The sequence below is a fragment of the Hemitrygon akajei genome, chromosome 17 (genome assembly GCF_048418815.1).
Source record: "Hemitrygon akajei chromosome 17, sHemAka1.3, whole genome shotgun sequence".
Lineage (NCBI taxonomy): Eukaryota > Metazoa > Chordata > Chondrichthyes > Myliobatiformes > Dasyatidae > Hemitrygon > Hemitrygon akajei.
The window spans coordinates 54,743,081-54,758,956 of record NC_133140.1 but is presented as its reverse complement, the minus strand read 5'-3'; the positions used below and the strand labels follow the sequence as shown (position 1 = coordinate 54,758,956).

Sequence of the window (15,876 nt, the reverse complement as noted above, 5' to 3'; positions counted from 1 at the left end):
AATTTTATACTTCTGGATAAAATGTTGAATTTTCCTTTCATTTCAAAATCTCTTGCTTCAGTTAAAGTATTGGTTTTGTTTAAAGTTGTGAGATCTGCATTGTTGATTGAAGCAGTATGCAATGAAGATATTCAGTTAAATCTGCCTTGCTTGGTAGGGTGTGGAGGGCAGAGACAAATACCAAACGTCATTAATACAATTAATCTAGACAGTTGCTTGGATGCAGAAGGGAAATCTGAGACCAACAGCAGAAGTTGTCCTTGCGTAACAGAGGTTATGATTGTGAGAAGAATGCAATCTTATTTCAAGTGATACTTGTCAGCAGCGATTGCATCCTATTGCCAGCTGTGCAGTAAAATCCCATCATGTTCACAGGGTGGGAGAGAGGGGATGACATAGATCTATTCACCATTTTTATTTACAGCTGATTATAGATTTTCTGAGATGATAGATTAAAATATTTCCAGAGCTGAATCCAAGATGCTAGGTTGCTGTAGTTACTGAACCATATAGTAGTTAAAGCAACAGCCACTGCCTTCAAAACAGTTTGCAAGGATTAAATGAATAGATAATATCACACACAATGAATATTAGTCATATTATTTTTTACATTCAGCACTCTGCTGGGAGAGATTGACTCTTTCAATCTTCATTTAGGTCATATTAATCTGCATAAACATAACAACATGGATTTTTAAAAATTGATTGACATATAAATATTAAATGATAATGTATTTAGAAATGCACAGGGTGGAGTATGCCTCTAGGTGCTTGGAACAGTACACTGCATTATATTTTTGCTCTGTATTTAAGTAGTAAAATGTAGTTTGAATATAGAATTTTGAGCTGCTAAGTAGTAATGACAATAATTCCCTGAGTTTGAGAGACCAGATGAATAATAGAATTAAGCCTAGTGGGATGTTCTTTGGCTCATTGTATTTGCAACAACTCCTTTAAAATAAAGCTATCAAGTTAGTAGCAGAATCACCTCCTGCTTTCTCTTTTTTTTCTTTTCTAAATATCTATCTAATTCTGTATCAATAATCAATATCAATATCAATAATCAATAATATCAATAATATTGAATCCACTTCCTCTGTCTTTTTAAGCTATACAGTCAAGGTCAATATGACTCATGATCCAAAGAATCTTCTCTGGTTCTTTTGGGAATTGCCCAAGTCACCTACAAGTGAAAACAGTTTCTCCTTATTTACTCTTTCAAAGTACATTAGGGAAATACACAACCTGACTTCAAAGTTCAAAGCAAATTTATTATCGAAGTCCATATATATCACCATATACAACCCAGAGATTCATTTTCTTGCAGGCATACTCAATAAATCCAATAACCATAATAGAAGACCATGCCAACAGGCAAGCAGCTAGTGTTCAAAAGACAACAAACTGTGCAAATACAAAAAAAGAATAAATAAATAAATAATATTGAGAACATGAGATGAAGGATCCTTGAAAGTGAGTCCATAGGTTGTGGGAACAGTTCAGTGATGGAGCGAGTGAAGTTATCCCCTCTGGTTGAAACTGTTCCTTATCGTGGTGGTGTGAGTCCTGAGGTTCGTGTACCACCTTCCTGATAGAATCAGGGAGAAGAGAGCATGACCTGGATGGTGAGAGTGTCTGATGGTGGATACTGCTTTCCTGCTGTTGCGTTCCATGTAGATGTATTCAGTGGTGGGGAGGAACCCTTGATGGACTGGATGGGATCCACTACTTCTTGTAGGCTTTTTCCGTTCAAGGATATTTGTGGCTCCATACCACGCAGTGATGCAGCACACATCTATAGAAGTTTGTCAAAGTTTTAGGTGTCATGCTGAAACTTTGCAAACGTCTAACAAAGTAGAGACTCTTCCATGCTTTCTTCATAATTGTACTTGCATGATAAACTCAGGATGAGTCCTCTGAAATGAGGAATTTCGAGTTGCTGACCTGCTCCACCTCTGATCTCCCAATGAGGACTGGCTCATGGACCTCTGGTTATCTCCTGAAGTCAATAATCAGCTCCTTAGTCTTGCTGACATTAAGAGGTTGTTGTTGTGGCACCACTCAGCTATATTTTCAATCTCCCTCCTGTTTGCTGATTTGTAACCACCTTTGGTTCAGCCTACGACAGTGGTGTCATCAGCAAACCTAAATATGACATTGGACCTGTGCTTAGCCTCACATCATAAGTGTAAAGTGAGTAGAGCAGGGGCTAAGCAGATAGCCTTATGGTGCCCTTGTGCTAATGGACAATAGACAGTAGGTGCAGGAGTAGGCCATTTGGCCCTTCTAGCCAGCACCACCATTCACTGTGATCATGGCTGATCATACACAATCAGTACCCCATTCCTGCCCTCTCCCCATATCCCTTGACCCCGCTATCTATAAGAGCTTTATCTAGCTCTGTCTTGAATGCATCCAGAGACTTGGCCTCCACTGCCTTCTGCAGCAGAGCATTTCACATATTCACCACTCTCTGGGTGAAAAAGTTTTTCCGCATCTCTGTTCTAAATGGCCTACCCCTTATTCTTAAACTGTGGCCTCTAGTTCTGGACTCACCCATCAGCGGGAACATGCTTCCTGCCTCCAGCATGTCCAATCCCTTAATAATCTTATATGTTTCAATCAGATCCCCTCTCATCCTTCAAAATTCCAGTGTATACAAGCCCAGTCGCTCCAATCTTTCAACATATGACAGTCCCGCCATTCCGGGAATTAACCTTGTGAACCTACGCTGCACTCCCTCAATAGCAAGAATGTCCTTCCTCAAATTTGGAGACCAAAACTGCACACAATACTCCAGGTGGGGTCTCACCAGGGCCCTGTACAGCTACAGAAGGACCTCTTTACTCTTATACTCAATTCCTCTTGTTATAAAAGCCAGCATGCCATTAGCTTTCTTCACTGCCTGCTGTACCTGCATGCTTGCTTTCATTGACTGATGTACAAGAACACCTAGATCTCGTTGTACTTCCCCTTTTCCTAATTTGACTCTATTTAGATAGTAATCTGCCTTCCTGTTCTTGCTACCAAAGTGGATAACCTCACATTTATCCACATTAAACTGCATCTGCCATACATTTGCCCACTCACCCAACCTGTCCAAGTCACCCTGTATTCTCATAACATCCTCCTGACATTTCACACTGCCACCCAGCTTTGTGCCATCAGCAAATTTGCTAATGTTACTTTTAACCCCTTCATCTAAATCATTAATGTATATTGTAAACAGCTGCGGTCCCAGCACCAAACCTTGCGGTACCCCACTGGTCACAGCCTGCCATTCTGAAAGGGACCCGTTAATCACTACTCTTTGTTTCCTGTCAGCCAGCCAATTTTCAATCCATGTCAGTACTCTGCCCCCAATCTCTTTGCAGCTTCTTTTCCCAAATTTGTATATAACTTCAGGGTTCTTCTATTTCCCCACACCCTCATGTTACAAGCTCACCTTGTTCAATGATATCTATCTTGATCACCCTTAACACAATTCCTGTATTCACTGATCATCCAGCTTCCCTTCCAGCCCCTAATGTCATTTGTTAGCTCTGCCATTTCCTTGTTCCCCATAATAAATTTACCCGTTTCTGTCTTCAATGGCCCGATTTTGGTCTTAACTATTTTTTTACTATTCACATACCTAAAGAAGCTTTTACTATCCTCCTTTATATTCTTGGCTAGTTTACCTTCGTATTTCATTTTTTTCTTGGCATATTGCCTTTTTTGTTATCTTCTGTTGCTCTTTAAAAGCTTCCCAGTCCTCCGGTTTCCCGCTCATCTTTGCTATGTTATACTTCTTTTTTATTTTTATACTGCCCTTTACTTCCCTCGTCAGCCATGGCTGCCCCTTACTCCCCTTAGGATCTTTCTTCCTCTTTGGAATGAACCGATCCTGCACCTTCTGCATTATTCCCAGAAATACCTGCCATCTTTGTTCCACTGTCTTCCCTGCTAGGGTATTGTTCCATTGAACTTTGGCCAGCTCCTCCCTCATAGCTCTATAGTTCCCTTTGTTCAAGTGTAATACTGACACATCCGATTTTCCCTTCTCCTTCTCAAATTGTAGGTTAAAACATATCATATTATGGTCATTACCTCCTAATGGTTCCTTTACCTCGAGGTCCCTGATCAAATCCGGTTCATTGCACAACACTAAATCTAGAATTGCCTTCTCCCTGGTAGGCTCCAGTACAAGCTGTTCTAAGAGTCCATCTCAGAGGCACTCCACAAACTCCCTTTCTTGGGGTCCAGTACCATTCTGATTCTCCCAGTCTACCTGCATGTTGAAATCCCCCATGACAACTGTATCATTACCTTTGTGACATGCCAATTTTAACTCTTCATTCAACTTACACCCTACATCCAGACTGCTGTTTGGGGGCCTGTAGATAACTCCCATTAGGGTCTTTCTACCCTTAGAATTTCTCATTTCTATCCATACTGACTCTACATCCCCAGATTCTATGTCCCCCCTCGCAAGGGACTGAATATCATTCCTCACCAACAGAGCCACCCCACCCCCTCTGCCAGTCAGTCTGTCCTTTCCATAAGACGTATATCCTTGAATATTCATTTCCCAGACCCTGTCCGCTTGAAGCCATGTCTCAGTTATTCCCACAACATCGTACTTGCCAATTTCCAACTGAGCCTCAAGCTCATCTACTTTATTCCTTATACTTCGAGATCATGGAGGAGATGGCATTTCCAATCCAAATTGGCTGGGGTCTCCAAGTGAGGAATTCAAAGATCTAATTGCACTTGGAGGTATTGAGGCCAAAGTCTTGAAGCTCATTGCTACCCTTGCCTATCTTTGATCAGCTGGTCTCTTCAAAACCAATATCCTGTTAGCCTATCTGTTCCTCAGATACACTTCTCATCTCTCTTGCCTTAACTTGAAGGAACATGATAGACGAAAGGCTTAGCCACTCATTACCAGGCCTAGCTGCACCACATAAAACACCGTGGGTTTTATATCCTTAATCTCTTTGCAGCTTCTTTTCCCAAATTTGTATATAACTTCAGGGTTCTTCTATTTCCCCACACCCTCATGTTACAAGCTCACCTTGTTCAATGATATCTATCTTGTTCACCCTTAACACAATTCCCGTATTCACTGATCATCCAGCTTCCCTTCCAGCCTCTAATGTCATTTGTTAGCTATTCTGTCTCGGGTATTGTAGCCCTCTCCATGAAACTTCATCCTTCTCCTCAGTTGGGGAAAAAAAGAGCCTTTACCATTTTTATCCGTGTAAACAATTTCCATCTCCAGTATCGCTACCTTCTCCAGAGTTTTTAATGAAATAACGGACTGTCAAATTTGTACCGCTTTGCTTGCAAGTAGTTGTTTCTATTTCTCTTTTCAAGTTTCTGCCTCTGTTAGAGTTACAAGATAGTTTTGATTACAGTCACTAATTGAATACATTAGGATTCTGGCAAAAAAATAATCTAACCTTCTTATGTGCAAACATGTGCTGGAAGTGTTACGTACCCCATAATTGGGTTTACAGACCAGCAGAAATAGAAGAATCCGTTGGAGTCTGGTGGTACCAAAAACTAAAGGTGTTTATTAGTAAGCTACACAATACAGTATCAAAAATGCAAATATACATATAAAACAGGTTAGTAATAATGAATATAGAAGTGTAGGAATAGTAATCAACAATAATAAACAAGCTCTATCAATGTCTAGGGGTAAACAAATTGTCATAAGAGAATATAGCAGTTCAGTTCATGTGTGCTGAGGTAGTTGTGGTTGTTGTATTGTAAGTTGTTGGAGAGGCAGAGCGAGCGAGCAAGAGATTGAGCAGCTGCAGCCAGCAAACCTTCTGTTGTATTCTGATTCCGTTGTACCGTTGTGGTCATTCGGTTATGACCCCTCCGTCCTTGGCTAGACTGTTCTTCTGTGGTGGGCTCGTCACTCTGGCATGAGTGGACACACACACAAGTCCCCACCGGCCCTGCCCTCACACCGTGAGCTTTATTGACCGATCTCCTGATTCGGTCCTCGAAGCCCCCACCTTCCTGTGAGTGAGTGCACAACACTTGGTCAATGTCCACTGGTGTGTCTGAGGGGTGTCTCCCCACACCTGTCTTTTATCCCCACTGACGGGGTATCAGCCATCCATCAACTCAAAATGACCATGTCCATCAAATCAGGCCACTCCTGCTGTCTCCTTAGGAATGTTAACGAGCAAAGTAACGTCCTTGCAGCGAAAGGTAAACAATCCAGTGAAGAAGTCATAATACATAAATCAACTGTGTGTCTCTCTCTCTTATCTGTAGCAGATATTCCTGCCTCTGTGCTTCATCTCTCTCTCTCTCTCTCATTAGCAGCATAGCAATAGTAATAGTTCATAGTTCTCAAGGGGGGGGGGAATGGTTAACTCTGCACCCCATTTCCATCAGGTCTGTACAGCACTCATAACAGAGGAAATCAACAGGTTGAGCATCATTTTAGTCCTGATTTAGAGTCTTGACCTGTATCATTGACCTTAGGCGCCACTTCTAGTCTGCCTGAAATTATTTTCACTCATTGCTCTCCTGTATGCTTAGGTCTGCTTGTTCCTCTCTTGGTATCTCTAATGTTTCAAATTTTGTTCTAGCTATAATACCACATTCCATGGATATTTATGGTTCACTGGTGTGGTAGCAATTATTTTCTCTAAGTATAGTCAAGATGGTGAATTTTAGTGGGCTTTTAATATTTTTATTGTGCAATACTGTCAAGTATTAGCCTACCAACAGCTGGCATTAGGATTTCATTTGTCAAGGTGATACTGAAAAAATTATTTGATAAACATTTTTTTCCAAACTTTAAAACAAAAGCACCTCAAGGATTGATTTCATTATTTAATTTTTTTTAAAAAAAAATCTCAGGAGCAATTCAAAATTTTATCTCTTTGATGCTCAATAACTATTATAGCATTTTAGATGCCACTAATTTATTCATAACTATATATCTTTCCCTTTTTAAATCTATAAAATTAAATATGGTAAAATAATTGCAGAAAACATCTGACAGAAAATGCCATCAAATTGCAGAATGTGTTGCCTTTGTTGGAATATGTGAATTATTTTCATAGCAACTGTCTTTGTCAGTGAATAATTTTTGTTCATGGGTTCCTTAGACTGGCTTTTCATTTTTTTAAAAATATGTTGTTAAAATAATCTGATATTATGCAGCAGACAAGACATGCAATATTCCCTTTTTACATTCAAACATGGAGGAGTATATTCCTACATAGACTTATTTATTTTCAAAGGTTATTTTGTAGCATTTATTTGCATTAATTTCCTATTTGTTTCTGAGTAAGCAACTAAACCTGTTGCATAAAAGCAGTCTGACATATTCATTACCCGAGGGATATGTAAATTCAGTGCTTAACGAATCAATAAATAACCTCAACTCAAACTCACAGATAAATGTTCAATAATGCTAAAAGATTTATTTTGTTCTTTCATTTAGGCAAGTAGAATCTGAGCTTGAGACAGTCTGGGAATCAACTATGAGAGAGAATCAGCGGATGAAAGATCTTTTATGTAGCACTTTACAAAGTACTAATCTCTGGGATACAGTCAACTTCGATCAACTTGATATAGAGGAAATCCCTTGCAGGTATTTAGGCAGACAGTCGGACTTAAGAGCATCCAGCTACTGTGATGTAATAGTCTCCTCTGCCAGAAGGGTAGGAGATAGAAGGTCACATGAGAACAACTTGCAGCCAAATAATAACAAAAAACTGCCTGCTCATTTGCCTGAAAGTGGAGATTGTACAGTCACTCAACAAAGAAAGCAAAAGCCCAGGGAAGAAAATATAAAGAGTCCAATGTTTGACTCTGATTCTGATCATCAACGAGTTACCTCTTCTGATGAAAGTGACAAAAATGAGCATGATTTCTATTCTTAATGTGATTATAATAAACACTCCCATAATTATCATTTCTTCTTATCAACTTTAATAGAAATGTTTTATGCATCGTGAAATACTTTACTGATTCATATAAAGGTGTTTTTATACTTACCTTTTAAAGTTTATATTTAAACTATTTGCATTATAGCAATATCCATTATTCAATATGTATTAGCACCTCTAGGATTAATGATCCAAATATTCATATAGTTTATTCAATGCCCACATCCCATCAGACATATGAATGAACTAAATTTGCATTCTTCTAGTTGCAGAACCATATTAAAATATACAATCTAGATGTTAAGTAGTAATTGTTCAAATAGTATTTGTATATTGATTTAACTTATGTTCATTTAAGTGATGTAATAGAGATTATATATGATATTGAGGGTTCTTTTGGGGAATAACAGTGGAACAGGAATTTATACCATTGGGCTTGTTAAATTATAAAGTAGAAGTATTTTACATTGTATGAAGCAATATTATTTTATGCAGGCCAGTGACATGAGTCTGTTGGAACTGTCAGTGAAATGCAGGATTTTTAACATGTCTAATGTCTTTGAGTACAAATCCAACAGGAAAATGTATATTTGTACATGCATGAGGTCATAATAAAAAGCATATGTTGATATTTGTTACTTTTGGATATATTATTAACAATCGACATTGAATTTGCTAAAATACTAATATTTTATTTAAATGGACCATCAAACTAATGGCATATTTGTAATGAAAACTCAAAAGAAAAGGAAAACTATCAAGCTTTATTTTCTGGTAAAAATACTCCTCTAGTTTACAAAACAGTTTTGAATTCAATGCTCAGTGTTCTGATAAGTTTAATATATATTGTATTATTTCTATAACCCCATGCATTTACATCATTTCTAGGTATTTTTGTGACAGGTGTTTCTATTTCCAGTTTTTTTTAATCTTGTGCTTATTAATTTTGATTCATATGGAAATTGATTTCAAATGAATAATCATCTTGCAGCATCTTTAGGGTATGCCATTAAATGAAATACCTTTGTATAGCTGGAATAAACTAGAGATCTTGCAAAATTCTGAAGTTACATCCTCGCCAACTTATTCAATTTCTGCATTTTTGGTTTTGAGTTCAGTTGTCTGAATTTTTTAGACAGTTTGACTTTCTTCAATTAACAATACTTTTTAGGGAGCTTGCTATCTGACCAGGTAAAAAAAATGTAAATCAATAATCAAGAATTGAAAGATTATAAATTCTTTTTAAACCAGCTGTTGTTTGGATTGGGAAAAAACGTTAGAATTTAGGAGATCTCAAAAATTTAATGTGAGCCCTTTTCATATTGTAGGTAAAATCAAGGGTTGGTTTCCCTTGATGACTGATTTTTATTTCACTATGTTTCCAAAGCAGTAAAGCTTAAAGGCATAACGAGGTTTGAATATGGAGTCATAGAGTTGTTCAGCATTGAAGATGCCCTATATCTGTGCTAGCAATCATGCTTAATTATACCAATCCTACTTGCTTGTATTAAGTTTATATCCCTTCATGCTTGATATTCAATTATCTGTCAAGATGCCTCTTAAATGTTGTTATTGCTCCTACATCCAGACACTAATTACATTTAGTTTGAAACATTTACCTTTAAACCTCTTCCCTCTCACCTTAAACCTGTGCTCTTTGGGTTTAGACACCACTATCATGGGAAATGGTCATTTGTTAAATATTTTGGTGTCATCTGCAAAAATTGTTAATTATGATCACCCACATTCTAATCCAAATCATTATATGTTACGATAAACAGTAGAGAACCCAACACCATCCCTGTGGCCTTACATCTGAATAACAAACTTACACTATCAGTAAGTTCATTTTCTGTCATATTCTAATTTGCCCAAAATATCATGTGTTTTAACCTTGCAGGCCAGCCTACCACAAAGGAGCAAGTCAAAGGCCTTGCTGAAGTCCAATTAAATTGGGGAAATTGTGCTACTTGGCATTGAGCAATGCAGTGTATTTTGGTCACATTGGAATAGAAATTTTTAGGTGTATTTCTCATTTTGAAAGCTCATGGTAACCAAGTATTCCAGTTTCTTCAAAATGCATGGATATACAATGCCTATAGAAAGTATTCACCCTCCCTTAGAAGTTTTCATGCTTTATTATTTTACAACATTGAATGGTTGTAGATTTAATTTGACTTTTTCTGACATTGATCAACAGGAAATCTCTTTTGTGTTAAAATGAAAACAGATCTCTACAAAACGATCTAAATTAATTACAAATATAAAACACAAAATAATTTATTGCATAGGTATGCACTCCCCCCCCCTTAATATGGCACACCAAATCATCACTGGTACAGTCAATTAGCTTTAAAAGTCACATAATTAGTTAACGAGAGATTACCATGTGCAGTCAAGGTGTTTTAATTGATTGTAGTAAAAATACACCCGTATCTGGAAGGTCCAACTGCTGGTGAGTCAACATCCTGGCAAAAACTACACCATGAAAACAAAAGACCACTCCAAGCAACTCCGCAAAAAGGTTATTGTAAAGCACAAGTCAGGAGATGGATACAAGAAAATTTACAAATCACTGAATATCTCTTAGAGTACAGTTAAGTCAATCATCAAGAAATGGAAAGAATATGGCACAGCTGTAAATCTGTCTAGAGCAGGCCATCCTCAAAAACTGAATGACCGTGCAAGAAGGGGACTAGTGAGGGAGGCCACCAAGAGACCTATGACAACTCTGGAGGAGTTACAAGCTTCAGTAGTGGCTGAGGTGGGAAAGACTGCGCATACAACAACTGTTGTCTGGGTGCTTCACCCACTGTAGCTTTATGCAAGAGTTACAAAGAGGAAGTAACTGTTGGAAAAAAAAATCACATGAAATCTTGGCTAGAGTTTGCCTGGAGGCACGTGGGAAACTCTGAAGTCAACTAGAAAAAGGTTCTCTGGTCTGATTAAACCAAAATTGAGTTTTTTGGCCATTACACTAAATGCTATGTCTGGAATATCGCACATCATCAAAAGCACCATTCCTTCCATGAAGCATGGTGGTGGCTGCATCATGCTGTGGGATGCTTTAATGCAGCAGGCCCAGGAAGGCTTGGGAAGGTGTAGGGAAAAATGAATGCAGCAAAATACAGGGAAATCTGAAGGAAAACCTGATGCAGTGTGCAAGAGAACTGCAACTTGGGAGGAGATTTGTTTTCCAGCTTGACAATAACCTCAAGCAAAAAGCCAAAGCTAGACAGGAATTGTTTAAAAACAACGAAGTTAATATCCTGGAGTGGCCAAGTCAGGGTCCAGCCCTCAATCCAATTGAGAATTTGTGGCTGGACTTGAAAAGGGTTGTTCATTCACAATCCCGTACAGTCTGACAGAGTTTGAGCAGTTTTGTAAAGGAAAATGGGGAAAAATTGCAGTGTCCAAATGTGCAAAGCTGAAAGAGACTTATCCACACACACTCAAGGCTGCATTTTCTGCCAAAGATGTATCCACTAAATAGTGACTTGAAGGGGGTGAATACTTAGGGAACAATTATTTTGTTTTATATTCGTAATTAATTTAGATTACTTTGTACTTAGATCTGCTTTCACTTTGACACAAAAGAGTTTTTTTCTGTTGATCAGTGTCAAAAAAGCCAAATTAAATCCACTGTGATTCAATGTTGTAAAACAATAAAACATGAAAACTTCCAAGGGGAGGGATGGTGAATACTTTTTATAGGCACTGTACATCATTTCCAGTGAACTCCCATTTGGACAAAAGCAACTGATTCCCATGTTTTAAGGTGTATGTAGTATCCCATAACGTCAAGGTTTGAGCAATGTAAATGATTTTTTAAAATCAAAGTTTCAATGATTCTAATTCTATGTGACTAGAAGAGTGGTGAAAAGCTTTGTTTGAAGAAATGGTAGGTAAGTTTGCTTTTCACTTCCCTTTTATTGTAGAGATTGATAAGTCCCTTAGAAGTACAGGTGCTTCTGAATCGATGGTTTCTAAACATCTCTGCTGTTGATTTTATTTGAACTTTTCTGGATGTGTTGTGGACTAAATGGTTTTATTAATTGCAATGATATGTAAAATCTGACAAGCCAGTAATGGTATGATAATTGAACAAAATTGATCTTTGTAATCTATTTCTATGCTTTCATTCCTATTCTCTGTCCACTGTTTCTCCTGTATATTAGAAACATGTTTCAAAGTCCTTTGAGACTCTTTCAGTTCTTGCACCATGGCACATTCTCCACCCTTTTATCTTAACCTTATTTTCTCCTTCATTTCTCTGCAAAATGTCTTATGATATTTTCAATGTGAACAGTATTTAATGCAAATTGTTTTTACGCATCTTTAATATACAAAACCTTTGAGAGACATACCGAAATTAGGGAAATATTTTGTATTGAGACAAAGTGATTCTTGCAAAGCTAGTGACTTCACAAACTTTGCAAGCACTAGATCCTTTTTCTCTTGTGACTCCAGTCTGAGACAAGGCACCACGGTTAGCATAGAAGTTAGTGCGAAGCTATTACAGCTCAGGGTGTACAGCCGGCATTGTTCTGTAAGGAGCCTTTTGTACATGCTCCCTGTGGAATGCGTGTGTGCACTCCGGGTCCTCCGGTTTCCTCCCACATTCCAAAGATGTACTGGGTAGGTCATTTGGTCATTGTAAATGGTCTTGTGATTAGGTTAGGCTTAATTTGGGGTGTGGTGCTTGGGCAGAGTGGGTCAAACTATATTGGGATGCAGTGCAGGATAGTCTACTCATGGGACTGTTTACAACTGTCACAACCACGGATTCGGTGCCGCAGCAGATACAGCAATTGCGCTCATGAATGTACATGTGTCAGCTAATTATTTCATTGTGATAGTATTTAATTCCATTCATTCTGTCACAGTATTTGTCGAGACTTGGACACAGCAATGTTTTGCTGCCTGCTTGTATTCCGCCTTGTCTGAGAAATTGGACAGTTGGGTCAACCTACTCGGAAGACTGGCGGTATTCATTTTATTCTTAGTTGTTTTCAACCACAGTGTAGCCACAGTTCATCATTTGGGAATTTGGCAGAGTGGGTCGAAGATGATTCTTGCAAAACTAGTGACCCCACAAGCCCTATTTGGCCTAGAGTTTATTGTTTTCCATTTATCGCTATTCGCATTAAAGTCTGTGAAATATCGACTTCCTTCAGTGTCTCTCACTCCGCACTTGGAACCTGGTGACAACACTGACCAATACACTCTTGATCAAGCTGTATCGCTAAATAAATGAATAAATGAAATTAGGTCAACCAGATAAAAACCTGAGGCAACCAACAGAGACAGTTATTGCAATAATGTACTTATGCCTATTGAAGTTATTTTTCTGACTTATCAAGGTCAAAAACACAGACAAAATCAGACCAACAGCCTGGAGGAGCATTAGGAAGCACGCTAGAATTTCAAAAGCATAAAATCTGCTCTGTAAGTATAACATTTCTGAGTAAAATGTCAGAAGGAAGTCTATTCTCTTTCCATGTTGTTTTTATTTGGAAAAGCTGCACATGGTGTAATCTATTTCACGTTCCAAAAGTAGCTAACTTAAAAAGAACCAGTTTAGGGTTCCCTGAAATTATTTCTTTTATATTTTTATGTTTTCTACCAATACACAATTTGCTTTCTAACACATTAAGAACTGCACAAATAATACTGTCACTTGAATGTGTTCATTTTTTTTTAAAAAAAATTGGTTTATGACTATCTCTATACTGTCTATCCCTTTGAGAATTTGAATGCATTTCAGATCCATTTTATAAAATGTTTTTCAAATCCTTGTAAAGTAAGCTTCTCACCATAAAAAAAATCACAGATTTAGTTTTGAAGGCTATTATATATTTCCTGTTCTTAATTGTCCTTGAGAAGATGTTGATGAGATTTTTAAATGCTGTAGTCCATAGTATGGTTGGGCAGAGAGCTTTGCAGTACAAGTGACCTGGGTTCAGTTCCCACCACTGTTTATAAGAAGTTTGTACATTGTCCCCATGTCCCCATTGTCTCTCTCCGGTCCTGTTCACCCTGTACACATCAGACTTCCAATATAACTCGGAGTCCTGCCATGTGCAGAAGTTCGCTGATGACACGGCCATAGTGGGGTGTGTAAGGAATGGACAGGAGGAGGAGTATAGGAAACTGATACAGGACTCTGTGATATGGTGCAACTCAAACTACCTGCGTCTCAATATCACCAAGACCAAGGAGATGGTGGTGGACTTTAGGAGATCTAGGCCTCATATGGAGCCAGTGATCATTAATGGAGAATGTGTGGAGCAGGTTAAGACCTACAAATATCTGGGAGTACAGTTAGACGAGAAGCTAGACTGGACTGCCAACACAGATGCCTTGTGCAGGAAGGCACAGAGTCGACTGTACTTCCTTAGAAGGTTGGCGTCATTCAATGTCTGTAGTGAGATGCTGAAGATGTTCTATAGGTCAGTTGTGGAGAGCGCCCTCTTCTTTGTGGTGGCGTGTTGGGGAGGAAGCATTAAGAAGAGGGACGCCTCACGTCTTAATAAGCTGGTAAGGAAGGCGGGCTCTGTCGTGGGCAAAGTACTGGAGAGTTTAACATCGGTAGCTGAGCGAAGGGCGCTGAGTAGGCTACGGTCAATTATGGAAAACTCTGAACATCCTCTACATAGCACCATCCAGAGACAGAGAAGCAGTTTCAGCGACAGGTTACTATCGATGCAATGCTCCTCAGACAGGATGAAGAGGTCAATACTCCCCAATGCCATTAGGCTTTACAATTCAACCGCCAGGACTTAAGAACCTTTTAAAAGCTATTATTAATGCTTTTTGAGATAGTGATTTAGATGCATATCATATTTTTTACTGAGTTAAGTATTGTATGTAATTAGTTTTGCTACAACAAGTGTGGGACATTGGAAAAAAAGTTGAATTTCCCCATGGGGATGAATAAAGTATCTATCTATCTATCTATCTATCTGATCGTGGGGGTTTACTCCCACAGTCCAAAGACATTCCGGTTGGTAGGTTAATTGGTTATTGTAAATATTCTGTGATTAGGCTATTCCGCATTGTATCTCAGTAACTAAATAAATAAAATAAATTTGGATCTAGTGATATTGAAACAACAATATATTTTTTGGAAACTTGGAGGTGGCGTTTAAGGTTATATGCCCCTATGCCCATCCTCCCAAAGTTCTTGAGGAAAATAAATTGCACAGAATTTGCCAATACAGTGTATTACGGTAAATTGGGATGCACTGTGACCATTACATTTTGGCCCAATTAATCAGCTGCCTCAATTAACCAGAGTTCCATGGAAATAGTTAAAAAGGTACTAAAATAAAACAAACTACCATTTAACTGAGTAACAAATTATGTGTTTAAATGAAATAGATAACAAATTAGAACACTACCAATACTACTGCAATACTTAAAACCGTATATTAGTTCCTAATAGTTAACAACAGAGGAATTCATCCAGTGTACAATGTCGTGTTCTTTTGATTAACCGTCAATGAACAAAATCAGTGCAGATAATGGACTGCCTTCATACTATGCTTTCGATGATTGCATCCTCCAAATCTTCAACTTCATTGTAATATTCAACATGTTTGTTGATACCTTGAAATTCTTCTTAGTTTCTAATTTGTTGAAGTCATGAAATTGTTTCATGTTCACTCATTCTGTTTCTGGAATCTCCAAGCCTGAATGCTTAAAACCACAGTGAGCAAAACAGTTCTGAATTGTGTTAGCTCTTGTTTCTCACCAACTATCAGTGACAAAATTCACTGCTTTTTAAGCACAAGCACATGCAACTGATGCTATTTCTAAACTATTTGCTCTAGGTAGGATGTAGTGTCTAACAGCCATGACAAGTGCACACAACTGGCACTAATTAGAAATTGTCCAGCAACAGCCACCTATCCCATTTAAGTGGTACAGTGCCTCAAATAAATGAAGAGAATCCTGGCTATTTTCT

At 38.2% G+C, this 15,876-nt stretch overlaps 1 protein-coding gene across 3 annotated transcripts in view; it reads left to right on the top strand.

Moving 5' to 3' along the window:
* The window catches only part of cep89 (centrosomal protein 89), a 119,609-nt gene extending 111,073 nt beyond the window's left edge, over nt 1–8,536 (top strand). For all 3 annotated transcript variants that reach the window (XM_073070149.1, XM_073070148.1, XM_073070146.1), the window contains one exon: nt 7,460–8,536. In XM_073070149.1, the coding sequence (XP_072926250.1) occupies nt 7,460–7,901 (442 nt within the window). In that variant the 3' untranslated portion in view covers nt 7,902–8,536. The remainder of the gene's footprint in view (nt 1–7,459) is intronic.
* The last annotated feature ends 7,340 nt before the right edge of the window (nt 8,537–15,876 follow it).